The sequence below is a fragment of the Salmo salar genome, chromosome ssa15 (genome assembly GCF_905237065.1).
Source record: "Salmo salar chromosome ssa15, Ssal_v3.1, whole genome shotgun sequence".
Classification (NCBI taxonomy): domain Eukaryota; kingdom Metazoa; phylum Chordata; class Actinopteri; order Salmoniformes; family Salmonidae; genus Salmo; species Salmo salar.
Window position 1 is genome coordinate 47,262,038 of NC_059456.1, and position 27,260 is coordinate 47,289,297.

Genomic DNA, 27,260 nt, shown 5'->3' on the forward strand with positions numbered 1-27,260 from the left:
CAAGTTTGACCCTCACCAAACTCAGATTTACTATAAGAAAAATTGGATTACCTTTGCTGTTCTTCATCAGAATGCACTCCCGGGACTTCTACTTCAATAACAAATGTTGGTTTGGTTCCAAATAATCCATAGTTATATCCAAATAGCGGCGTTTTGTTGTGCGTTCAAGACACTATCAGAAGGGTGGCGAAGGGTTACGCGCCCGATGTGTTTCGTGACAAAAAAATTCAAAATATTCCATTACCGTACTTCGAAGCATGTCAAACGCTGTTTAAAATAAATTTTTATGCGATTTTTCTCGTAAAAAAGCAATAATATTCCGACCGGGAGTCGTTGTTTTCGTTCAAAGACGAAAAAATAAAAACATGGTGTCGCCTCGTGCACGCGCCTCCAGTCTCATTGTTCTCTGATCGACCACTTACCAAATGTGCTACTGTTTTTTAGCCAGGGCCTGCAAAGGCATCATTCAGCGTTTTGCCGCCTTCTGAGAGCCTATGGGAGCCGTAGGAAGTGTCACGTTACAGCAGAGATCCTCAGTTTTCAATAAAGAGAGTGTAGAAGGCCAAGAAATGGTCAGAGAGGGCACTTCCTGTCAGGAATCCTCTCAGGTTTTGGCCTGCCAAATGAGTTCTGTTATACTCAAAGACACCATTCAAACAGTTTTACAAACTTTGGAGTGGTTTCTATCCAAAGCCAATAATTATATGCATATTCTAGTTTCTGGGCAGGAGTAATAATCAGATTAAATCGGGTACGTTTTTTATCCGGCCGTGAAAATACTGCCCCCTAGCCATAACAGCTTGGAAAATTCCAGAAAATTATGTCATGGCTTTAGAAGCTTCTGATAGGCTAATTGACATAATTTGAGTCAATTGGAGGTGTACCTGTGGATGTAGTTCAAGGCCTACCTTCAAACTTAGTGCCTCTTTGCTTGACATCATGGAAAAAATCAAAAGAAATCAGCCAAGACCTCAGAAAAAAATTGTAGACCTCCACAAGTCTGGTTCATCCTTGGGCACAATTTCCAAATGCCTGAAGGTACCACGTTAATTTGTACAAACAATAGTACGCAAGTATAAACACCATGGGACCACGCAGCCGTCATAACGCTCAGGAAGGAGACGCGCTCTGTCTACTAGAGATGAACGTACTTTGGTGCGAAAAGTGCAAATCAATCCCAGAACAACAGCAAAGGACCTTGTGAAGATGCTGGAGGAAACAGGTACAAAAGTATCTATATCCACAGTAAAACGAGTCCTATATCGACATAACCTGAAAGGCCGCTCAGCAAGGAAGAAGCCACTGCTCCAAAACCGCCATAAAAAAGCCAGACTACATTTTGCAAATGCACATGGGGACAAACATCGTACTCTTTGGAGAAATGTCCTCTGCTCTGATGAAACAAAAATAGAACTGTTTGGCCATAATGACCATCGTTATTTTTGGAGGAAAAAGGAGGAGGCTTGCAAGCCAAAGAACACCATCCCAACCATGAAGCACGGGGGTGGCAGCATCATGTTGTGGTGGTGCTTTGCTGCAGGAGGGACTGGTGCACTTCACAAAATAGATGGCATCATGAGGGAGGAAAATTATGTGGATATATTGAAGCAACATCACAAGACATCAGTCAGGAAGTTAAAGCTTGGTCTCAAATGGGTCTTCGAAATGGACAATAATCCCAAGCATACTTCCAAAATTGTGGAAAAATGGAGTGGCCATCACAAAGCCCTGACCTCAATACCATAGAAAATTTGTGGGCAGAACTGAAAAAGTGTGTGCGAGCAGGGAGGCTTACAAACCTGACTCAGTTATACCAGCTCTGATAGGAGGAATGGGCCAAAATTCACCCAACTTATTGTGGGAAGCTTGTGGAAGGCTACCCTAACCCTAACCCAAGTTAAACGATTTAAAGGCAATGCTTCCAAATACTAATTGAGTGTATGTAAACTTCTGACACACTGGGAATGTGATGAAAGAAATAAAAGCTGAAATAAATAATTCTCTCTACTATTTTTCTGACATTTCACATTCTTAAAATAAAGTGGTGATCCTAACTGACCTAAGACAGGGAATTTTTACTAGGATTAAATGTCAGGAATTGTGAAAAACTGAGTTTAAATGTATTTGGCTAAGGTGTTCCGACTTCAACTGTATGTAGCTATTTATTTAGCGAGCCAAAAACACGGAGCCTCACGTTAGCTGGCTAATTTCTGGGAGGATGTCATGTCATTGGACAAGTAGGTGAGTGGCTGACTTTTTCCCCCATATCGTTTTTCTGTGACTACAGCTCGAGATACAGGTGTCATTTGCTTAGCTAGCTATGCTGAACTTGAACAAATGTTATCCACAGTTAGCATATCTCTTAGTTGCCAATCCAATGTATTTGACATTGATCGAATGGGCGGGGAAGCAGGCAAGTTCCCATTCAGTTATAAAAACGTGGGTTGGGACAAGCACGCACTGGCAAGCAAGCTGCAGAAGGGTGAGCAGGCTATTATTCCCCTTCAGTTATCACTGCAATTTTGACAGCTAACTACAGGAATGAAAATGTTTGAGAGGGTTTATCTATTGTTCTTGCTCTGGATAACATTAGTTGTTGATCTTGTTGATGTGCGTAACTGAGGGAGAGAGAGCCTACCTTTTCATGGTTCTTTGATCAATAGGACTATAAAGTTCCCAAATGTAAGAGGACTCCCGTGGTATTTACATATTTGCAGAAATCCATTAAGGTGTATTTTGTGGCTTTTGGCAGATGTTTTCTAATAATCTAAAGTTGCCTTGTTGCCACTGCCTGTAAACACACAGTCCAGTTCAAAGTGAATGATGGCAGGCCCGTGTGACAAACGGCTTATTTGCATATAGGCCTACTGTATTCATGTTGCGGCCTCCCGAGTGGTGCAGCATTCTAAGGCACTGGAACGCAGTGTTGCGTCGTCACTACAGCTTGGGGTTCAATCTGGACGTAATCGGGAGTCCCATAGGGCGGTGCACAATTGGCCCAGCGCCGTCCAGGTTAGTGGAGCGTTTTGCCGGGGTGCTTTACTTGGCTCTAGTGACTCCTTGTGGTGGGTTGGGCGCCTGCAGGCTGACTTCGGTGGTCAATTGAACGGTGTTTCCTGCGGCACATGGGTGCAGCTGGCTTCCGGGTTAAGTGAGCGCATGTTTGGTGGGTCATATTTCGGAGGACGCATGACTCAACCTTCCCCTCTCCCGAGCTCGTTGGGGAGTTGCAGCGATGAGACAAGATTGTAATCACAAAATTGGGGGTAAAACATTTTTTATAAAATTTTGATTATTGCTAAAACGCCGTCAGTTCCATTTTCAAACCGTATCTAGTTCAGTAGTATTCAAACTTTTTCAGGATGGATCCCATTTTTACCACCAGAATTTCTGGGGACCCATTTTTTCATAATAATTACATGAACAAATAACCTTAAATTCATTTCATTTTCATCTCGTATGAAAATGGAAACAAACCAATGAATACATTTACTCAATAAAGTTACATTTTTCAAATGATCTTTCTCAAAAAATTGAATATTGTCCCAATAATCTGTACTCTTTTGTTCTTAAATTTTTTAAAATAGTAATTGCCGAGCTTGTTGCAGTTCCCCACAACTCCGACTTTGAATACCACTGATCTAACGGTTGGATGATTCTGCACAACTTCCTTGCAGGCAGATGAATGCCAGACTACAGAACATATTCCCCATTGGTAACTGCTCTACAGACATCCATTTCAAAACTACTCTTGACATGATTGGCTAGTGAGTAAGATCAGAGGTCACATATAACAGTGCAGCCAGACATGATGTATGATGGATGTCAGTGAGTGTCAGTGCTGTGACTTTAACCTCCCCCTCCTTCTCCCTCTATCCATCCCTCCCTCTCCCCTTCCTCCCTCTCACCAAAATATTTATTTCATCCACCCTTCACAGTGCTGACTGTCTATGACTGTTGGACTTTAACCCCGTATCTTCCCTGTGTGCTTTTGAAAGTCGCGGCGTCTCACACACACACGCCACCAGTGAGTAGAGGGCTGCGTCCCAAAAATGGCACCCTATTCCCTAGCTAGTGCACTACTTTTGACCAGAGCCCTATGAAGAGTAGTCCATTACGTAGGGAATAAGGCACCATTTGGGACACAGCCTGGGTTAATGTCCCAGCGTCACACCAGCACCAGTGAGTAGGTTGTAGGTTAGAGATGATAAATATTGCATCAGCCCAGACTATACATGTACAGTGCTAATGTGGATCAAGTGAAATAAAGAGAGTGGTTCCTTTCCACTGACTGTCTGTCGCCTCAGCGTCACTCACTATTGGTTTAAGACTCAAATCGCATTTATGATGAAAAATATATAAGTAAATAAGTGTACAGTATTATGTGAAAAGGACCTTGAAAATAGAATCAGATTGATTGATTAATTGAGGTGAAGTTAATGACATAGGGGTCCTGGTGGTTTCCATAGCGATATGGAACGGCAGCATCTTGACAGAGAGGGATATGGTGTGATGTGGTTAGATATTGGTGGTGTGTGAGTGTGCCTGCGCTCCTGCTGCCTGCTGCCTAGGTGCAAGCGTGTGTGTGTGTGTTTCTATGTGTGTGTGTTCTGACAGGGGAGATAATGACCAATAAGGCTCCGGGGAGGCTGGCCTGTCACGCTCCAGGGGGCTCTGCCTCTAGCCTCTACACGCACACACACCGAGACACACACACACGCACACACACCGAGACACACACACACACACACCGAGGAATACACACAGGAGAAACACAGAGCAATAGAAAGATCAAGAAGTATACATGCAGACATTTCAAATCAAGACCGTAGCCTTGTGAATTCCATATAGAAGCTGCCACTGTACAGCATAATGTATGTACTGTAAATAGTAAGTTAATTGAGAGAAAATGAATGAGAGTGACAGCAGTTTGTCCTTCACACATGATGTTAGACTTACTTGGCAGTGATCCTTCTTGCTCAGTCACACAGTACATTCCCATCTCTCAACTACACGTAGTTGTTATAATGCGTACTTCAGTGTACCATTCGGAAATCCTCTTAGAATCGGATGCGTTTACCAGACTAAAGTATTTAAACAGCTGCAGTCTGAATAATTATTCTTTAGTTTGTAGATTTCTTTGCCATTTCAACGTGGGAATGATCTCCACGTTCTCTGGTCTTGTCCTTTGGTAGAGTTGTAGTTTAAACCACTTCACACACCAGCGTCACCAGGCATGTTTTGGTCTTAGAAATTCAATTATTTGCAACCTTAGCTTACACCGGGGTTTGCGTGGTCTGGTGTGAATTTTGTCAGGAGTGGGTTTTATACACTTCTGAGAAAAGGGCAGTCCATGACGTCGACGTAATGTCTATGCTCACGTCAGTGTGGCCATTGATTTAGTTAACTTTATATGAAAACCAATATTTAATCATTTAGAAGGTTAACATCACATTACATCTTTTCACAAATAGTTTCATGTTTAATCACATACGTTTCACAATATTTAGATGTAAACCTGACAGCTGGGAAATGTACACTTTAAGAGATACAGTTATGTGTGTTTCCTGTCCTTCATGAGATCACCAAATGAAACACACTCATCATGACTGTCCCTTAAGTGTCCAAGGACCACTCCATGGACCAGCTCATGTTATAGACAAAAGCGCGCTACATGGCAGACCAATCTGAACTCATCTCTCAGCATGTCCAGTCCATTCGTTATCTAGCGGGAAGGTTCCTGCCTTTTTCCGTGGCTAAACAAACTAGGCATGTAATTTAACAATTTTACTTGTATTTACAGATGGCATATAAGTTGATTATATATATATATAATATAATATTATATATATATATAATCCCAGAAGGGATTTCTGCCTAAAAATGCAATTTGATTTTAAAAAAAGTATGAGTTCAAATGGCTCTCCTGTGAAGTAGAGACGCGCGACATACGCCTAGTTTCCTGAAACTCGTCACATATGGTCTAATATGGTCATACATTTGGCAGGAGGTTAGGAAGTGCAGCTCAGTTTTCATCTCATTTTCTGGGCGGTGTGCACATAGCCAGCTTTTTTCTTGAGAGCCAGGTCTTCCTACGGCAGTTTCTCTCAATAGCAAGGGTATGCTCACTGAGTCTGTACACAGTCAAAGCTTTTCTTAATTTTGGGTCAGTCACAGTGGTCAGCTATTCTGCCACTGTGTACTCTCTGTTTAGGGCCAAAAAGCATTCCAGTTTGCTCTGTTTTTTGGTATATTATGTTGCTGTCCTGGGGCTCTGTGGAGTCTGTGTTTGTGAACAGATCCCCAGGAACAGCTTGCTTAGGGGACTCTTCTCTAGTTTAATCTCTCTGTAGGTGATGGGTTAATTATGGAAGGTTTGGGAATCACTTACTTTTAGGTGGTTGTAGAATTTAACGAGTCTTTTCTGGATTTTGATAATTAGTGCTCTGCATGCATTATTTGGTGTTTTACATCGTACACGAAGGATGTTTTGTAGAATTCTGCATGCAGAGTCTCAATTTGGTGTTTGTCACATTTTGTGAATTCTTGGTTGGTAAGCGGACCCCCAGACCTCACAACCATAAAGGGCAATGTCTTCTACAGAATAACTGATTCAAGTATTTTTTGCCAGATCCTAATTGGGATGTCAAATTTGATGTTCCTTTTGACGGCATAGAAGGACATTCTTGCCTTTTCTCTCAGATATTTCACAGCTTTGTGGAAGTTACCTGTGGTGTTGATGTAGGTATAGTTCTTTTGTGTGCACTAGGGCAACATTGTCTAGATGAAATTTGTATTTGTGGTCCTTGTAATTTGACCTTTTTTGTAACACCATTATTTTTGTCTTACTGAGATTTAGGCATGGCCCAGGTCTGCCAGAATCTGTACAGAAGATCTAGGTGCTGCTGTAGGCCCTCCTTGGTTTTCAACAGAAGCACCAGATCATCAATAAACAGTGGACATTTCATTTCAGATTCTAGTAGGGTGAGGCCGGGTGCTGTAGATTGTTCTAGTGCCCTCGCCAATTTGTTGATTATATGTTGAAGTGGGTGGGACTTAAGCTGCATCCCTGTCTCACCCCACGGCCCTGTGGAAAGAAATGTGTGTGTTTTTTCCCAATTTTAACTGCACACTTGATGTTTGTGTACATGTATTTTATAAGGTCGTATGTTTTTCCACCAATGCTGCTTTTCATCAATTTGTATAGCAGACCCTCATGTCAAATAGAGTCAAAAGCTTTTTTGAAATCAACAAAGCATGAGAAGACTTTGCCTTTGTTTTAGTTTGTTTGTTTGTCAATTAGGGTGTGCAGGGTGAATACGTGGTCTATTGTACGGTCATTTGGTGAAAGCCAATTTGACATTTTCTCAGTACATTGTTTTCTCTGAGGAAATGTACGAGTCTGCGATTATTGATAATGCAATGGATTTTCCCAAGGTTCCTGTTGATGCATATCCCACGGTAGTTAATGGGGTGAAATTTGTCTCCACTTTTGTGGATTGGGGTGATCAGTCCTTGGTTCCAAATATTGGGGAAAATGCCAGAGCTGTGGATGATGTTGAAGAGTTTAAGTATAGCCAATTGGAATGTGTAGTCTGTATATTTTATAATCTCATTTAGGATACCATTGTCATAGTTGTGTCTAGGGGGGCATATTTGGGAAGGAATACTGTCACCTCCAGGTAGATGTTTGTCGTCCTGTGTGCTGAGAGTGTCAAGTTCTTGTCCAGTTGTGACACTTACATCGCCACTGAGTAGTACATGTCCCTGGGCCTGGAAATGGTTGACCTCCCCCTCTAGGATGGAGAAGCTGTCATTGTTAAAATATGGGGATTCTATTGGGGGGATATAGGTATCACACACTTTTTTCTCTGCTGAGATCATTTCCTTATTAACCCCCTAGTCAGATGTAAAATGTTCCAGTTTTGACTAATTTAATAGAGTGGGTTGGGTCTGCTCTATACCAAATTAGCATACCCCCTGAGTGTCTTCCCTGTTTCACACCTGATAGTTTGGTGGATGGGACTACCAGCTCTCTGTAATCTAGAGGGCAACCAGTGGGTCCATCTCCTCTCTACCATGTCTCTTGTAGGATGACAATGTCTGTATTTCCAATTTATTTGATGCGCTTTAGGCTAAAGGCCGATGACCTCAGACATTGTATATTCCAGGATGAGATAGTAAAAACTTTGTGTCCCATAGGGTCTAGTGTTGTTTTCATGTGGTTCAGACCCAGACCATTCCAGTAGGTTTGAGCAGAACATGTTGTGCATCTGATACATACCTTTTAGGTTGCAGGATGGGGCTTGGGGGAGTGTATTAGTGGGGATTGGGCCTGTTGCTCTGCTCACGGCCTGGGCATACGTGTGACTGTCATGTTGAGGTCTTTGCTGCAGAGGCGGTTGGCATGGGGTCTCGCTAGTCTGGGCGGGGTGTCGTTGTTTAGTTGCTCTTGTGTGAGGTGCTGTGGCTGCGGTTGAGGGTGACATCCTTCAGGTTCCTGGCAAAAGTTGTGTTTGCTGCCTTGTAGAGGTGGACCTGGCTGTAAAGGCTGTTCAAGTCCAGGGTGGAGTGCTGGGCCAGGTAGACATTAGGTTTTGAGGCACAGTCCTGGGAAATTCTTGTATTCACCCTCTGTATGGTGGTAGGGTGAAAGTATTTTCTTGGTAGCAGAGTGGAGACGAGCACTTGTGCGTTTTGGAAGGTGGAAGAAGCTTTTTCAATCACTCCCTTGAGTCAATGAGGAGCACAATCTCTGGCTTTTGTGTGTCCTCGGTGGATATGTGAGAGTTGTCAGGAGGGCTGTCGGGGAAGCTGACGGGGGCTGTTAGGAGTGGGTGGGGTTTGTTGGGTTGGTGTGTCCTGTGTTGTCTGTCCCATTGTGATGTTGAGGTTGTGGTCCGGGTCGGAGGTGGGCTGTTCTGCTAGATTCTCTGGGGTAGTATCCTGGGGCTGGATTCACAAAACCTTCTTAGGAATTAACTGCCATTTTTTCTTTAACTAGAAACTTAAGAAGAAAGTTAACCTCTATGGGCTAGGTGGGACGCTAGCGTGCCACCCGTGGTGCACTCCATCAACAGCAGGTGCATTTCAAGAGCGGCAAATTTGAATCCAAATAAATGTCAAAATTCAAATTTTTCAAACATACAACTATTTTACACCCTTTGAAAGATAAACATCTCCTTAATCTAACCACGTTTTACGATTTCAAAAAGGTTTTACGGCGAAAGCATAAATTTAGAGTATGTTAGGACAGTACATTTACAAGAGTTGTGTGTAATGTTTTGTCAATTCAAAGACAGGGTCACCAAAACCATAAAACCAGCTAAAATGATGCACTAACCTTTTACAATCTCCATCAGATGACACTCCTAGGACATTATGTTAGACAATGCATGCATTTTTAGTTCTATCAAGTTCATATTTATATCCAAAAACAGCGTTTTACTATGGCATTGATGTTGAGGAAATCGTTTCCCTCCAATAACCGGCAGTCAAGTCAGCGTCACAAATTAAATAATTAAAATTAGAAAACATTGGTAAAATATTATATTGTCATTTAAAGAATTATAGATTTACATCTCTTGAACGCAATCAACTTGCCAGATTTAAAAATAACCTTACTGGGAAATCACACTTTGCAATAATCTGAGCACTGCGCCCAGAAAAATACGCATTGCGATACAGACTAGACGTCATGTTGGGGAGATCTAAAATCGAAAATACTATGTAAATAATCCATTACCTTTGATTCTCTTCATCAGATGTCACTTCCAGGTATCACAGGTCCATAACGAATGTAGTTTTGTTCAAAAAAGCTCATCATTTATGTCCAAAAATCTCCGTCTTGTTAGCACATGATCTAAGCCCGCCGGACTTCACTTCATGAACGAGGGGAAAAAATATATTTACGTTCGTTCAAACATGTCAAACGTTGTATAGCATAAATCATTAGGGCCTTTTTAACCAGAACATGAATAATATTCAAGGTGGACGAATGCATACTCTTTTATAACGTATTGGAACGAGGGTACCCAACATGAACTCGCGCGCCAGGTGTCTAATGGGCCATCATTGTTCCATGGCTCTTGTTCGGTCAGATCTCCCTCCAGAAGACTCAAAACACTTTGTAAAGGCTGGTGACATCTATTGGAAGCAATAGGAAGTGCCAAAATATTCCTCAGCCCCTGTGTTTTTCAATGGGATAGGTTTAAAGGTAATACAACACATCAGGTATCCACTTCCTGTCAGAAAATGTCTCAGGGTTTTGCCTGCCAAATGAGTTCTGTTATACTCACAGACACCATTCAAACAGTTTTAGAAAATGTAGGGTGTTTTCTATCCATATGTAATAAGTATATGCATATTCTAGTTACTGGGTAGGAGTGGTAACCAGATTAAATCGGGTATGTTTTTTTATCCAGCCGTGTCAATACTGCCCCCTAGCCCTAACAGGTTAAGCAAAGTTGCTGTTCCTCAATAAAGTTATTGGCAATGTTTTTAATATTTGTCCTATGTTTCTGGCTAAGATAAAGTTAAGAAGAAATGGGATTCTTAAAAATAATGTTTTAGGATTTCTTCTTGGAAATGTACTTAACGAATGAATACTTTTGTAACCATAAATGTTTTCTTGTGCCACTGCCACAGACATACTTGGCTACTGGGCATTTAAATACAGCATGAAAACTCATTAATCACGCATTATCTACCTAGCTAGTAAATAACAACATATTACAATATTCTAGAAGTGTTACATAGCTAGCGTTAGCTCGTCAATTTCCAAAGAAGAACTTGGCTAACGTTAACATCGTTAGCTATGTTGACTACAATTTCGTTACACGTTAGCTAGCTAGCCACCTAACTTTCTGGTCGCGCAGTTCGACTGACACCGTCTCTCCTGTCATGGACAACACCTTCTTCTCCAGCTGGTCCATATGAATGGTCTCTCAGCTCGCTCTTTCTTAGCAACTGATTTGATGTCGGATCACTGTTCCTTGCCATACCCCCGACTCGGCCACTCTCACCCATCCTCTATTTTTGGTCTCTGCATTGACCCCGCAGTTATCGAGTCTCCCCAACAGCAACCGTTTCCTGGCTGCTATTTTCTCCACCATCACTTCAAGCACTTCTGAGAAACTTCAGGCTATAATGTGAGAAAAATTATGTTTGTTTTTGTGCATAAAGGGTTTGCGAACCAACTAAAAAGATATATTCTTGAGACATAAAGCAGATAAATGTAATTAAATGGAAATATCAACACTATTATAGTGGGCCAAATCCTATCATCCCTGTCACATAGGCTTATTTATTGGTTTCAAACACGTCACTAATGTCAGTGCCACATAAGATACTTGCGAAGTTCTTAGGAAAGATATTTACGAAGTTCCTAGGGTAACTATGATTTCCTAAGAACGTTTTGAGGAATTGCACTTACGAACTATTATATGAACGTCATATTCTTTTCCTTATGAAACTTCTTACGTTTTTTTCTAATGTTGTGTTTTGTGAATCTGCCCCTGCTCTCTGCCCCTCTCAGCTTTCTCACCTCCTCCTTCAGTACTGTTAGCTGAGCCATGTTCCTTTCTCTCCTCCTTCAGTACTGTTAGCTGGGCCATGTTCCTCTCTCTCCTCCTTCAGTACTGTTAGCTGAGCCATGTTCCTCTCTCTCCTCCTTCAGTACTGTTAGCTGGGCCATGTTCCTCTCTCTCCACCTTCAGTACTGTTAGCTGGGCCATGTTCCTTTCTCTCCTCCTTCAGTACTGTTAGCTGAGCCATGTTCCTTTCTCTCCTCCTTCAGTACTGTTAGCTGGGCTGTGTGTTTCTCTCTCTCAGTCTGGAGTGCAGCCAGCTCTCTCAGACAGCCGTCTCTCTCCACATTGTTGGGGGTGCTGCTTTGTTTTGTGGGTGTTGTGAGTAGGTTCTCTCTCTCTCTCTTTCTCCACTACACCTCTATCACTCCTCTTTCATCCCTCTATCCCTGCCAGTGCCTCTAACCCTTTGTGTTATCTGAAGTATGTGTAAAAGGTGATCCAGAGGTGTCCTGATCCTTCCCCCATCCTTCCCTCATCCTTCATTCAACCCCTCCAGCTTATAAACATTGGCTGCCACCATCATTGCTAATGGCCCTGCATAAGTAGCCATTAGGAAATCAACCCCTTTCTCTATCTTCTGTCTTCCCCCCCCCCCCCCTCTCGTTTTCTCTCCCTCACGCCTCTGCTCCAGCATGCGCTCCGCGCCATTGCCTCACTTTATGGGATCTAACCTCATGCCTCCCCATCCCCCAAACATCTGCCCGTCCCTCCCTCCCTCCCTCCCTCCCTCCCTCCCTCCCTCCCTCCCTCCCTCCCTCCCTCCCTCCCTCCCTCCCTCCCTCCCTCCTTCCATACCTGCCATCCCCTCCTCTTTACCCCCCTGCTGTCACTGTAAAGTACCATCACTCACCCTCCCTCCCTCCCTCCCTCCCTCCCTCCCTCCCTCCCTCCCTCCCTCCCTCCCTCCCTCCCTCCCTCCCTCCCTCCCTCCCTCCCTCCCTCCTTCCATACCTGCCATCCCCTCCTCTTTACCCCCTGCTGTCACTGTAAAGTACCATCACTCACCCCACAAAGCCTCCAGAGCCACCAGCCAATAGAGAGTCTTACTGAGCGTGCCACCAGCCAATAGGGAGGCTTACTGAGCCCCTGATACCTCCCGCTGAGCGACATCATGACAGCGTTAAGTCTCAGAATTGACATCATACTGATAGCCAATCAGAGAACTGAATACGGAGGACGTTTAAAATGCATCCTCCGCAGGCAGCACTGGTTATGTGGACTATGTTAAAGTAATATCAAACTGATGTCTCAACAGGGTTTTTAAGTTTGGGTGTGCATTTACGTGTGTGTGTGTCTTTGCCCAGACAGTCAGCTAGGTGTTATCTAGTAAAGTAAGGGTTTATTTAAGTAAGGCCTGAGATGAAAGAGTCAGAGAGACCAGAGGGAGCAGAGCAGAGTGAATCCTCCTCACAGCTCTTCACCACCAGACTAATTCTGCCTGTCTCTCCCCTCCTCTCTTCTCCCCCGGAGGTTATGTGAAGAGCCATAGCGAGAGAAAAAGATTGAGAGAGAGGCAGTGTAGCACTTCGAAGCGTTTGCGCGTGCATCTCAGACGGTATTTTTGCATCTGAAATGGTATGTGCTCAGCCTGTAGACGTTTGATGGTCTGGTGTATCACGTGAGTCAGTAGCTTTGTTCCAGGGCATCAGTGTGCTATGCACATACCAGTTGGCGCACTAGCTCTGGTCCGGGGCGTTATGTTAACCTCTATGGGCTAGGTGGGACGCAAGCGTCCCACCCGTGGTGCACTCCATCAACAGCAGGTGCATTTCAAGAGCGGCAAATTTGAATCCAAATAAATGTCAAAATTCAAATTTTTCAAACATACAACTATTTTACACCCTTTGAAAGATGAACATCTCCTTAATCTAACCACGTTTTACGATTTCAAAAAGGTTTTACGGCGAAAGCATAAATTTAGAGTATGTTAGGACAGTACATTTACAAGAGTTGTGTGTAATGTTTTGTCAATTCAAAGACAGGGTCACCAAAACCATAAAACCAGCTAAAATGATGCACTAACCTTTTACAATCTCCATCAGATGACACTCCTAGGACATTATGTTAGACAATGCATGCATTTTTAGTTCTATCAAGTTCATATTTATATCCAAAAACAGCGTTTTACTATGGCATTGATGTTGAGGAAATTGTTTCCCTCCAATAACCGGCAGTCAAGTCAGTACCACAAATTAAATAATTAAAATTAGAAAACATTGGTAAAATATTATATTGTCATTTAAAGAATTATAGATTTACATCTCTTGAACGCAATCAACTTGCCAGATTTAAAAATAACCTTACTGGGAAATCACACTTTGCAATAATCTGAGCACTGCGCCCAGAAAAATACGCATTGCGATACAGACTAGACGTCATGTTGGGGAGATCTAAAATCGAAAATACTATGTAAATAATCCATTACCTTTGATTCTCTTCATCAGATGTCACTTCCAGGTATCACAGGTCCATAACGAATGTAGTTTTGTTCAAAAAAGCTCATCATTTATGTCCAAAAATCTCCGTCTTTTTAGCACATGATCTAAGCCAGCCGGACTTCTCGTCATGAACGAGGGGAAAAAAATATTTACGTTCGTTCAAACATGTCAAACGTTGTATAGCATAAATCATTAGGGCCTTTTTTAACCAGAACATGAATAATATTCAAGGTGGACGAATGCATTCTCTTTTATAACGTATTGGAACGAGGGTACCCAACATGAACTCGCGCCAGGTGTCTAATGGGCCATCATCGTTCCATGGCTCTTGTTCGGTCAGATCTCCCCTCCAGAAGACTCAAAACACTTTGTAAAGGCTGGTGACATCTATTGGAAGCAATAGGAAGTGCCAAAATATTCCTCAGCCCCTGTGTTTTTCAATGGCATAAGTTTAAAGGTAATACAACACATCAGGTATCCACTTCCTGTCAGAAAATGTCTCAGGGTTTTGCCTGCCAAATGAGTTCTGTTATACTCACAGACACCATTCAAACAGTTTTAGAAACTTTAGAGTGTTTTCTATCCATATATAATAAGTATATGCATATTCTAGTTACTGGGTAGGATTAGTAACCAGATTAAATCGGGTACATTTTTTTATCCAGCCGTGCAAATACTGCCCCCTAGCCCTAACAGGTTAACCACTGTTGCTTGTGCATTTAGCTAGTACACGGGTGAGACTATAAGGACACAGCTGACGCTTAAACCGACTAGCCAAAACTTAAAACTGACTCATACCTTAACCTAGCCCTAACCTAGCCCTAAAAGTTCTGAAATGAAATATCGGTTTGGGCATCAGGCGTGTCCTTATAGCCTTTTCCCTATTACACACTAGCTACCTAGTACACACTCGCTATTACCTAGCTTTTAACTCTAAATGTAATTTCACCACCCGTGCTGTTGGTGGCGGTAACGCACCAATCTCTCTGGCACGATTCGACATCCTGTCTGAGCTCGCATATCTCACAGCATCTGTGGCGTGAGAAGGTATCTGCTGGAGCCAGATCCTATTGTCACTGTGTGGGAAGATAGCAATCCTCCGGCCATCTTCCATTCTTGTCCTGGGCTCCTCATTATTGTCTAACAACAGAATTTAGCACTATACTTTGGAACTTACATTTTCTGCCAGCTCGTTTGTGTGTGCGTACGTGCATGCATATGTTGGCTGCAGAAAGAGATAGCCTCTAACACATCGCTAACAAACCCGGGATCCCCAGTGCAGTGAAACGAACATATTTGGCAGCACTACAGCTGGTGGAGACATCAGGCTTTACCAAACACACTACATACAGCCTCATCACTAAGCTGAACTGACTGAACTCATCTAGTCGGGTGCTGGGTGAGCTTATTTCGCTTGACAGATTCAGCCTCTCCCCTCCTCTCTTTCTCGCTCTCCCTTTCTCTTTCTCTCTCTCTCTCTCGTTCTCTCTTTCTAACCCTCTGCTTCTTTCTCTGTCTTTCTATCTGTCTCCCTCGCTCTCTCTTTCTCCCTACCTATATCTCTCTCACACACTCTCTCTTTCTCCCTACCTATATCTCTCTCACACACTCTCTCTTTCTCCCTACCTATATCTCTCTCACACACTCTCTCTTTCTCCCTACCTATATCTCTCTCACACACTCTCTCTTTCTCCCTACCTATATCTCTCTCACACACTCTCTCTTTCTCCCTACCTATATCTCTCTCACACACTCTCTCTTTCTCCCTGCCTATATCTCTCTCACACACTCTCTCTTTCTCCCTACCTATATCTCTCTCACACACTCTCTCTCTCTCTCTCTCTCTCTCTCTCTCTCTCTCTCTCTCTCTCTCTCTCTCTCTCTCTCTCTCTCTCTCTCTCTCTCTCTCTACAGTCTCTGATAATGATGGAGGTTTAATACCATGGCCCTGATTTTTTTAAAAGGTCACAAATGGTGTCTCAGCGGGGTCAAAGCATTCCCCATGGGAAGGTCCACCGGGTTAGACTGGTGGCCGGGTTCAGACTGCTTGGTGGTGCGTCTGGGGTAGGAGGATGGTGGGAGAGTGGAAAGGAGAGAGAGGGGGGAGAATGGGGGAGGCAGGGACATTGAAATGAAGCAGCTAGAAGAGGGGATAGGTACCGGCAGAAGGGGAAGGAGGAGTGGAGAGGGGGGGCATGGAAATTAAGGAGCTAATTAGTTCCACTGGATGTTGAAAATCCCTTACACACAAACCAATTTATGGTCAATCCAGCCTCTGCAGTGGCCATGCAGCATCTCCGGTGATGCGGCCTCTGCGGAAGTCAGAACAGTCATACTTCTTGAGCTTCGGGGAGCAGAGCAGAGCGAAGTGTGTCCTAGCAGGTTAAAGGCGTTGGGCCAGTAACCGAAAGGTCGATGGTTTAAATCCCTGAGCCAACTAGGTGAAGCATCTGTCGATGTGCCCTTGAGCAAGGCACTTAACCCTAATTGCTCCTGTAAGTCACTCTTGATAAGAGCATCTGCTAAATGCCAAAAATGTACATGTAATGTAAAGCGTATCACTCGTAGTGATTCAGAGCTAATCTCTATAGCCAGCCTGCTAATTACGAGCAACTGGCTAAACGAAAAGACCTTACCTCTTCTGAGATGTTGGAGCCCTCCGTATTGTTACAACATTTGGGAGGCGCACAGCAATTGTGTCACATCCTCTGTACGGAGCCTCCGCACCACATTGTCGGATCAAGCATAAATCACTAACACACACACAGACACACACACACACACACCTCCCCCCAGCTTGCAGCCATACGGAGATGGAATATTAATGACGATTTGAAAATAGACAAAATGACCTGGAGAGCAGAGATCAATACTATATTCCATAGACCAAGACCAAGTCTGACCGTTCAATACATTTCCTACTGGGATTTCCTGCAGCGCTCTACATTCATGCCTTGTAGTTGATGTTGATGACATGCACCAAAGTGAGATTTTTTTTTTTAAATTAAAACATTTAAGAAGGATTTGTAATTGTTGACAGTAATGATCTATTGTAATGTTAGTATTGTAGCATACATTGCACTCTCCTAGTAACATCATAGTTGTACTGTGTGTAATGACGCTAGGCCACATGCAGACATCCCACAACATAGTGAATAGCCTACAGTGTGGATAAATCAAGCTCCTTAGAATGCTGATGTACAAGTAGCTAATATTAGTAGCCTACATTACCAAACTCCCACTGGCTACAGACATACGTTAAGCTAATTGTAAGTTACCCAATGTCTGCAGACATCCTAACCTGAGTGACGTCTGATAGGTGATACCAAGACAAGGAACCTGTCACCTGATTAGAATGTTTGGGAGGGGTCTAGGGTTGCTATGGGAAGGTCTAGGGTTGCTATGGTGATGACCCCTTGCACCTGGGGGTCAGGTGAGATCAGACAGGATTAGGTGTCAGGGGTGTTATCTGGGAAAACACCAGTGTAGTCTACTGCTGAATAAAGTAACAGGGTTTCTATTTATCATACCGGTACCGCTACTGCTTACATAAGGTTTCTGGTTGTTAGACTGTGTCTGTGTCCCAAATGGCACCCTGTTCCCTTTATAGTGCCCTACTTTTGACCAGAGCCCTGCTCAAATGTAGTGCACTATATAGGGAATACAGTGCTATTTGGAACACAGACTACGTGTCACTTCCTGTTCCCTTTATAGTGCCCTACTTTTTACCAGAGCCCTGCTCAAATGTAGTGCACTATATAGGGAATACAGTGCTATTTGGAACACAGACTGTGTGTCACTTCCTGAGTTGCCAGGAGTAGATTGGAAAGAAACAGAGAAATATCCGTTTTTGGTTTCTCAAGTTGGTTAATGTCCAGGTGACTTTCGTGACCTTGGTTCTGTGAAGGAGGGAACAAGGCATCACAATATGGGAACTAGGTTACACGCTTTGGAGGCATATTGTTCCCTTATGGTGACGCCAAGTAATCGACTGAAAGAAAGCTATATTTATCTATGGCTGTGGTAGTAAGTACTATACTGTAGTATGCCGTCATTGTCTAAGGTTTGAGTTTAAAGCTGAAAGGCACCCCAGATAGATATGAAACGCTCTAAGTACACACAGGGATAACATAGAAGTGCATCAGGGATTGAAACATATTCATAAATGATTGCTAAAAAGTGTTTCATTTATTTATAGATAATGTCAAGTGACATTCATCCACTGAAGGTGTACGATGTACCCTCTGGAAATGTGTTAGTATTCTGAATTAGTTAGTATATGTACTGCGTACACAGTTCTCTACAGACGACAGAGTAGATCTTCCTGCCTGCAAGCTATTTTCAGTTCCATTTCCTCCCCCTAAAGTAAAATATTTGTCAGTGTATTATTCGGGTGTATTATTCGGGTGTATTATTTCGGTGTATTATTTCGGTGTATTATTTTAGTGTATTATTTCAGTGTATATTTTCTATGATGATGATGATGCGTTATTGTTTGTCTGTACAGTGTCTTATCTGACCGTTCTTCCGATGATGAATGTGGGAACAATCTGCCAGATGAAAAAGCACACAGTAAATCAGTGAAGTGAACGGAGAGAGAGATTAGGTTTTGATTTTGACTAGATGTAATCTGCAGTACTCGTTCTGTCTCACAGGGAATAACGTGTGTCCGTGTGTGTTCATTCTGACCAACGACAGGGCAGTACATTGAAAAAGGCTTTCAGAAGAGAGGAAGGAAGAGTTGTGTTGTCCTCCAGACTCTCGTCTTGTCTATGTTTCTGTCTCTGTGCTGTGCCCAGTGTTTTACGCCAAGGGGGAAATTACTCTCTGAACTGAATCATCCCAAACAACTGCCTCTCTCTTCATTTCTCTCTTTTTCTCCCTCATGCTCTCTCTCTCTCTCTTGTTCTGTCATTTCCCTCTGCCTCTCTTCCTCGTTCTGCCTCTCTCGCTCTCTTTCTCTCTCCCTCTCTCCCTCCAGGCTCCACAATACGCTGTCTTGTGTTTACATGTAGTCCAGCCAGAAAACAAACCCAAACCTAGCTGCAGTCTCTCTTTCCTTCCATCTGTGTTTCACCGCCTCTCCTGCCCTCAGACCAGGAACTTGTGATTGGCTTAATGACAATGTGAAATGCAATTAAAGTCAGAAACAGCAAAAATGTTGTAATGTATTACACAGCTAGTAGTACTTGTATTTACAGTGCATTCGGAAAGTCTTCAGACCCCTTGACTTTTTCCACATTTTGTTATGTCACAGCCTTATTCTAAAATGGATGACATCGTTTTTTCCCTCATCAATCTACACACAATACCCCATAATGACAAATTAAAAAAAAGGGTTTTCGACATTTTTGCAAATGTATAATAAAAAAAATATATATCACATTTACATAAGTATTCAGACCCTTTACTCAGTACTTTGTGAAGCACTTTTGGCAGCGATCACAGCCTCGAGTCTTCTTGAGTGTGACGCTATCAACTTGGAACACCTGAATTGGGGAGTTTCTCCCATTCTTCTCTGCAGATCCTCTCAAGCTCTGTGAGGTTGGATGGGGAGCGTCGCTGCACAGATATTTTCAGGTCTCTCCAGAGATGTTCGATCGGGTTCAAGTCCGGGCTCTGGACATTCAGGACATTCAGAGACTCATCCTGAAGCCACTCCTGCATTGTCTTGACTGTGTGCTTAGGATCGCTGTCCTGTTGAATGGTGAACCTTTGTCTCAGTGTGAGGTCCTGAGCACTCGGGAGCAGGTTTTCATCACGGACCTCTCTGTACTTTACTCCGTTCATCTTTCCCATGATCCTAACTAGTCCCCCAGTCCCTGCCACTGAAAAACATCCCCACAGTATGATGCTGCCACCACCATGCTTCACCGTAGGGATGGTGTCAGGTTTCGTCCAGACATGACACTTGGCATTCAGAACAAAGAGTTCAATCTTGGTTTCATTAGACCAGAGAATCTTGTTTCCTCATGGTCTGAGAGTCCTTTAGGTGCCTTTTGGAAAACTCCAAGCGGGCTGTCATGTGCCTTTTATTGAGGAGTGGCTTCAATCTGACCACTCTTCCATAAAGGCCTGATTGGTGGAGTGCTGCAGAGATGGTTGTCCTTCTGGAAGTTTCTCCTATCCCCACAGACAAACTCTGGAGCTCTGTCAGAGTGACCATTGGGTTCTTGGTGAACTCCCTGACCAATGCCCTTCTCCCCAATTGCTCTAGGAAGAGTCTTGGTGGTTCCAAACTTCTTCCATTTAAGAATGATGGAGGTCACTGTGTTCTTGGGGACCTTCAATGCAGCAGAAATATTTTGGTACCCTTCCCCACATCGGTGCCTTGACACAATCCCATCTCGGAGCTCTACGGACAATTCCTTAGACCTCATGGCTTGGTTTTTGCTCTGGCATGCACTGTCAACTGTGGGACCTTATATATACAGGTGTGTGCCTTTCCAAATGTCCAATCAATTGAATTTAGCACAAGTGTACTCCAATCAAATTATGATCAATGGAAACAGGATGCACCTGAGCTCAATTTTGAGTCGCATAGCAAAGGGTCTTGAAAACTTGTGTAAATGAGGTATTTGCAAAAAATTCTAAAAACCTGTTTTCGCTTTCTCATTATGGGGTATTGTGTGTAGATTGCTGAGGGAAAACAACAATTGAATCTATTTTAGAATAAGGCTGTAACGTAACAAAATGTTGAAAAAGTCAAGGAGTCTAAATACTTTAAGGACACTGTATACAGAGAGAATCCTCTCTCTCTTCCTGTCCTTCTCTCCCTCTCTGTCTCTGTCCTTCCCTCTTTGTCTCTTTACCTGTCTCAAATTACTCCATCTGTGTTACAACAAGCCCCATACAGGAAGATACTTCCTTTCAGCGGAATGATTTTAAACCATATAACAGATATATGACTGCCATGATTTATGTCTACCATTAGCAGGTAGCCAGTTACCATTGTGATCTCATAAGCAGTCTGCTAGCATGGAGACCTCGACTGAGGGACACATGTATTGGGTTTTTATGATGCGTGCGTTCCAGTATGAGGAGAACATTATGGGATAGCTGATATGGTGACTCATAGATATATTACTGTGGCGACTGGATTAGATTGATCTGTCCTGTCTTCTCATGGGAGGTGATGTCATAGCCTACTTCTCGTGTTTTTCTTGGTCATTAAGTCATGATTTCTTTTTGCCTCTAACATGATTCAATACTTACAGGGTATGAAGGGATCATAATTATGTTTTAACGGTCAAATATTATAGATTATACAGTGGACTTCCTGTTTGTGTCACTGATATGTGGATGGAGTCCATCAATAATCTCTTTGTGGGTTGTGCGTTTGATTCCCACCCGGGACATACAGTACATGTTTCCCTGTTAATGACGTAGACCCTACACTTCTCAACGTTTTGGATAAGAGCTTTACGTGTAAAACAAACTTCCATCCTGTTTCTCTTCTACCTCCAGCGAGAGAAGAGAACGTGGCAACGTTCCGTGGTTCGGAGTACTTCTGCTATGACCTGTCCCAGAACCCCATCCAGTCCTCCAGCGATGAGATCACATTGTCCTTCAAGACGTGGCAGAGGAACGGTCTCTTACTCCACACGGGGAAGTCGGCTGACTACGTCAACCTGGCCCTAAAAGATGGAGCGGTGAGCCTGGTCATCAACCTGGGCTCGGGGGCCTTCGAGGCCATCGTGGAGCCCGTCAACGGAAAGTTCAACGACAATGGCTGGCACGACATCAAGGTCACACGCAACCTCAGACAGGTAACCATGGAGACTGAGGTGACGTAGGTTCAAGACTGATATTGATTAGTAGCAATAGATCAATTGAATGGTAATAGTGTCTTGGCTTTATTTGTGCATGAATGCTTTTCCAAGTACTCCATGTGCTGAACATAGTTGATAGTCGTTACGGATGTTGCATCGGGAACCACACTTCTATTATGAATTCGAATATTGAGTAATCGTTGAGGTTAGACGTTGGAAGATTAGTGTTTTCCCTCTGTTTGAATTGATGTATCGTAGTAGGTTTATTTATTTTTATAGCACCTTTTCCAAGTGCCCTAATAATCAATTCAGATAGTTGTCAACAATGTTCTGTTGATACATATGAGAGAGACATTCTGACTTAGTGTAGTATTGAGTTATCATCAGTACAGTTAGATTGTGTTTCCCCTCTATTTGCCTTCCTAGCAGCCAGTGACTATGTGAATAAAAGAAGCCCAGATGACATAGTGATTGATAGCTTAGTGGTTGAGCGGACACTGTGGCTCTGTGTTTCTGTCACTTCCTTATCTTCATGTTAAACTTGAAGACTTCCCTATTTCCTTCATTGAAACTTATCTGATACTTCTCTGCTTTTATTCTCCACTAAGCGGACCCTTCAATCAGAGGCTGGGTCACTATCTCGTTGCCTTCAGAAACTGTCTTTCCTTTACAAACCACTCTGTAGGATATTCTACTCCTCTGTAATAATACAGAAACTACAAGGCAGAGTTGAAGACATCCGACTCAGTACAAATGCAGGGACTTCGTGTGACTGACATTAGCCTACAGATGTCAAATTGGAAATAAGTTTCAGATCAGTGGAGCATCTTATTCAAATAGTATAAATAATGTTCAAATGGCCAGTGATAGGATCTCTATTGTCAATTTGTTTGTTATGTTGCTCCTCAGCTTATCTTGTTTACAATACCTATGTTCATAAGGATGGTACACTAATACTGGTATCAGATACTGTACCTTAATACAAGTATTACTACTTAACTAAGCTTTAAGAAGCAGGGAATGTATTGTTCTTACATTGGATATGTACTGGTAACTGTACACACTAGAGCAGAAACAGTGAGAGAATTGGTAGCTGTTTGTGGAGAGGGAGAGGGAGTGGGAGTTGGGACTCCAGCCTGTTGAATGGAGCCTTGAATGGAAGTGAAGAGAGGTGGACAAGAAGTAAGTACAACTCAACTTTAAAAAGTAGGGCTGTAATAAATATATACTACAGGAATATACATTGAGTGTACAAAACATTAGGAGCAGCTGCTCTTTACATGACATAAACTGGCCAGGTGAATCCAGGTGAAAGCTATGATCCCTTATTGATGTCACTTGTTAAATCCACTTTAATTAGTGTAGATGGAGAGGACACCGGTTAAAGAAGCATTTTTAAGCCTTGAGACAATTGAGACATGGATTGTGTATGTGTTCCATTCACAGGGTGAATGGACAAGACAACATATATAAGTGACTTTGAACAAGGTATGGTAGTAGGTACCAGGCACCTGTCTGTATCAAGAATGGTCCACCAACCAAAGGACATCCAGCCAACTTGACACAACTGTGGGAAGCATTGGAGTCGACATGGGCCATCATCCCTGTGGAACGCTTTAAACACCTTGTAGAGTCCATGCCCTGACAAATTGATTCTGTTCTGAGGGCAACTCAATATTAGGAAGGTGTTCTTAATGTTTTGTACACTCAGTGTATACTTGTACTATAAGAGTGAAAACGCTGTTAGAAGAACAGTAGCTGAGAACTGTTTGTGGTGTGGAGAGGGAGTGGGCAGGGAGTTTCCTCAGCCAGTAGAATGGAGCCTTGAATGGAGGTGAAGAGAGGTGGACAAGTAAGTAAAGTGTTCATTTCCTGCCACTAACAGGTACCAGGTTTTTAAAGGATGTAGCCCACTAGCTACCAGTGAGACCAGAGGCTGAGCTAGGGTCCTCTTTTCCTCCTCTCTACCTCTCTCTACTTCCTCTCTGTCAATCTTTCTTTCCCTTTTCCGTCAGTCTCCCTCTCTTTGGGAAGACAGACTTTGTTAGACTAACACTTACCATTCATGAAATACTAAGTCATTTTATTTACTTACTAACTAACCGTTATCTAACTAACAACTAACTAATGTACTAACTATCATCCTACATAATTGGTTTTTATTTTGTTTTCCCATTCCTTATTAACAACCGTTTTGTTCACTATTCTTTTGATTTCCTTTCTTCCCCCTTTTCCGGAAAGCAATCAGGCATGGGACACGCTATGGTAAACAAACTACATTGTCTGGTAGATATCATTCTAATTGTCTTTTTTTGGATTTGCCGTGTGTCCCTTCCCCCCCCTCTTCTTTTTCTTTTTATACTTTGAGTTTCATCCTAGACACTTCTTATCAAAAAATGAGGAAATGGGTTTGTATTACCAACAGCTTTCTTCACTTCTTAATATCCTCTCCGTCCTTGGCCTCCCAACCTCTCTCCCCCTACACCCCCTCCCTCCCCCTCTCCTCTTTTTTCACTCCTGTTTTTACTTTATTATTTCAAAAAAATTATATTCCTCATCGCTACGAAGTTCGCAGAAGTTCTACGAGTCTCAAAAGAAACACCAGATCTGACTTTTGATCTTTTGTCAGGGATACATAAAAAATATGTTTTTCCACTAAATAAAAACCTCCACATTTTTGGTGAGTACTGTCGCCAAGAACTGACAGAAGCTCTGCCACGAACCAAACAAGAAGAGTGACTTCTTCTTCAACCAGCAGCAGCCAAACTGCAGTCCAGACTGTAAAACACCAAACAGAGACAAAATGGCGTCCCAGAGACAAAATGGCGACCCTTTTTTTGCTGGAGCTCTGACAGTTGTTTCCAACACACTCAGTCTGGCACATGGCATGCCCACCACCGCTCATCAACGCCCTTTCACCTCCTGACCGGTGACATCATATGACCTTTACCCTCTCATCCTCCTCACCCATAACCACTAACACTTTAACATGTTCACTCACTTTCCCCCTATCATTCACTATCACTGTCCTATCCCCCCATCCCGTCCCGGTGTGTTGTGTTTGTAGCATGCTGGTGACAGTGGAGTCTATGTGTTGTGGCTAACTTTAGTCCCTCCCAATCCCCTTGACTTGATTGATGCATGAGCCCTGTATCCCGATTGGCTTGATTATGCTTTGTATGACATCATCAAATCATTTATACCCCTTACATGTCCAACTTACTTTGTGTTTTTGTTACCTTTGGTTTGCACATTTGTGAAGTTGTGTGATAATCCTCCCTATATAATGCATGTGTGTGTATAAGAGTGAGTGTGTGTGTGTGACACAGAGAGTATGTGTGTGTTAGTGACTGTGTATAGTTACAAATAGAACCCTGAAACCTAAGACAAGTACAAGCAAGTTGTCCTTGGCAATTTGTCCATTTTACTAACCCTCCCCCAACCTGAACTATCCAAACCGAACGAGAACCCATTCTCTTACCCCATCAAAGATAAAGAAAATATGCCTCTGCTCTGACATACTTTCTTTACCTGTCCTGTGAACCCTACCTATGACTAAAGCCATTAAAAGATCCCAAAACGAAGTCTAATCCAATCTATCGCTCCAAGGCACCAACGCTACTAGCCAATAGCCCAGATGATCTCAAGTGAATTCCTAACTGAATGTAAGAAGCAACAGATATCTGTAGACACCAAGTCATAGCAGACCAAGAAGAGAGGTGTATGTATCCTATTGAACAGAGTGTTTTACCTCAGAGTGTAATGGTTTGGCTTTGGTATGTGTTACCCCTATAACAGGTGACTATCTCCGTGGATGGGATCCTCACCACGACAGGGTATACCCAGGAAGACTACACCATGCTGGGGTCTGATGACTTCTTCTACGTGGGTGGGAGTCCTAGTACGGCTGATCTACCTGGTTCTCCCGTCAGCAACAACTTCATGGGCTGCCTGAAAGAGGTAAATTCAGGTTGGGGGTACTGGGGGTGCACCCCCAAATGCAAACATGCTAGGGTGCTTGTACAGATGCGCGCACACACACACACAATCCACCTCCACTTAGCTAGTCAGAGCAGTTGAATTAAATATGTCAAATCAGCATGGTTTTTCCTCCGCTAAGCAACAGCAGCAGTGATGACAAATGAAATTGCATTATCAATGAAAGCTGCGGAGTTGGCAGACAGAGGAAGAAGTGCTCGGCAGCCATTCAATATTCCTCAGCTTAATCTAATTCACAACATTCACAGCAGTTGTGTGTGAGAAAATGGGCCCCAAATAGTTCCTGTCATATGTCATTTGCAGACTCAGCTTGACTGTAGTACAGCAGTGGAATACTTTAAGACTACGCCAGAACTAATGTTCACTACCAAGAAAGGGAATTTTGGTGTGATAAGACAGAATGTTGTTTTTGGATATGTAAAATGTACTCTGACCTCCTAGGCATTTTAGGGTACAGATGAAATCCCTTATTCAAAAGTTGGTCGGGCCATTACTCATGCTCGCGTCACCGTGACACTGCACTCTTGCACGTGGGAAGATGACAATCATCAGGAAGTCTTTGTCCATTGCACACAGGGCCTGAAATAACCTTTAAAAATCAGTGTCCTTTTTCCTCTTCCTTTAAAACTAATCGCTCTCCATGCTCTCATCGTCACACAGACATTTGATAAACCTGCAAGTGTAGTATTCAGTTCTCATTATCACCAACGCTCTTCTCCCAAAGGACATCTATTTACCGTTGAGAGGATGGCAATTGATCCCGTGCAAAGCCATTTAGTTGAAAATAAGATAACTATTCAGATTAGAAGACGGGTTGATCTTGTTCTCGCTCTTCAGAAAGAAGACTAAGGCTACATCCCAAAAGCCCTATGGACCCTGCTCTAAAGCAGCACACTAAATAAGGAATAGGATGTCATTTGGGGTACAGCCTAAGAGTCTAATTGTGTGATGTGCCGATTACAGTGATGGAGTTTGACCTTTAGAATGCTGTAAATGCCATCGTTCTGTTGGGTATTATGTAACGAGTAGCTCTTTATAAACGCTATACCGATACAGCAGTAACTAGATTATACTTTGATAATGTAGCCGTTTAACAGAGATCCGCAGTTAACACAGACTGTACAGTATACAGTGTTCAGCATATTGTAGAGACAACCCAACACCTAGCGAGCACGTGGGGTAGCTCGCTATAATGATACAGCGGTAATGGGGATCAGCTATATACACTATAGTCTAATAATCAGTTTATATGGTCGTATATAGCAGACTACAGGGATGCAGTTTACACATACTGTATATTCTGTCTATGTAGCCCATGGGGGAATCAAGAAACTCTGGTTTTGAAGTACCAATCTCAAATCAACAGCCATAGGATCCTCAGTCTACTTTTATCCAACATAAACATATCCCAATAATAAACTCCCATTCACTGGATAGAAAACCCAAGAGTCACAGTGTGA

The 27,260-nt window shown here is 42.9% G+C and overlaps 1 protein-coding gene across 15 annotated transcripts in view; it reads left to right on the forward strand.

Moving 5' to 3' along the window:
- Positions 1-27,260, forward strand: part of nrxn3b (neurexin 3b) — a 416,790-nt gene that overhangs the window by 97,375 nt on the left and 292,155 nt on the right. For 12 of the 15 annotated variants that reach the window (XM_014145020.2, XM_014145028.2, XM_014145029.2 and 9 more), the window contains 3 exons: positions 21,497-21,798; positions 24,043-24,066; positions 25,600-25,761. In XM_014145020.2, the coding sequence (XP_014000495.1) occupies positions 21,497-21,798; positions 24,043-24,066; positions 25,600-25,761 (488 nt within the window). The remainder of the gene's footprint in view (positions 1-21,496; positions 21,799-24,042; positions 24,067-25,599; positions 25,762-27,260) is intronic. The other 3 variants (XM_045695797.1, XM_045695796.1, XM_014145025.2) reach the window with 1 other exon arrangement.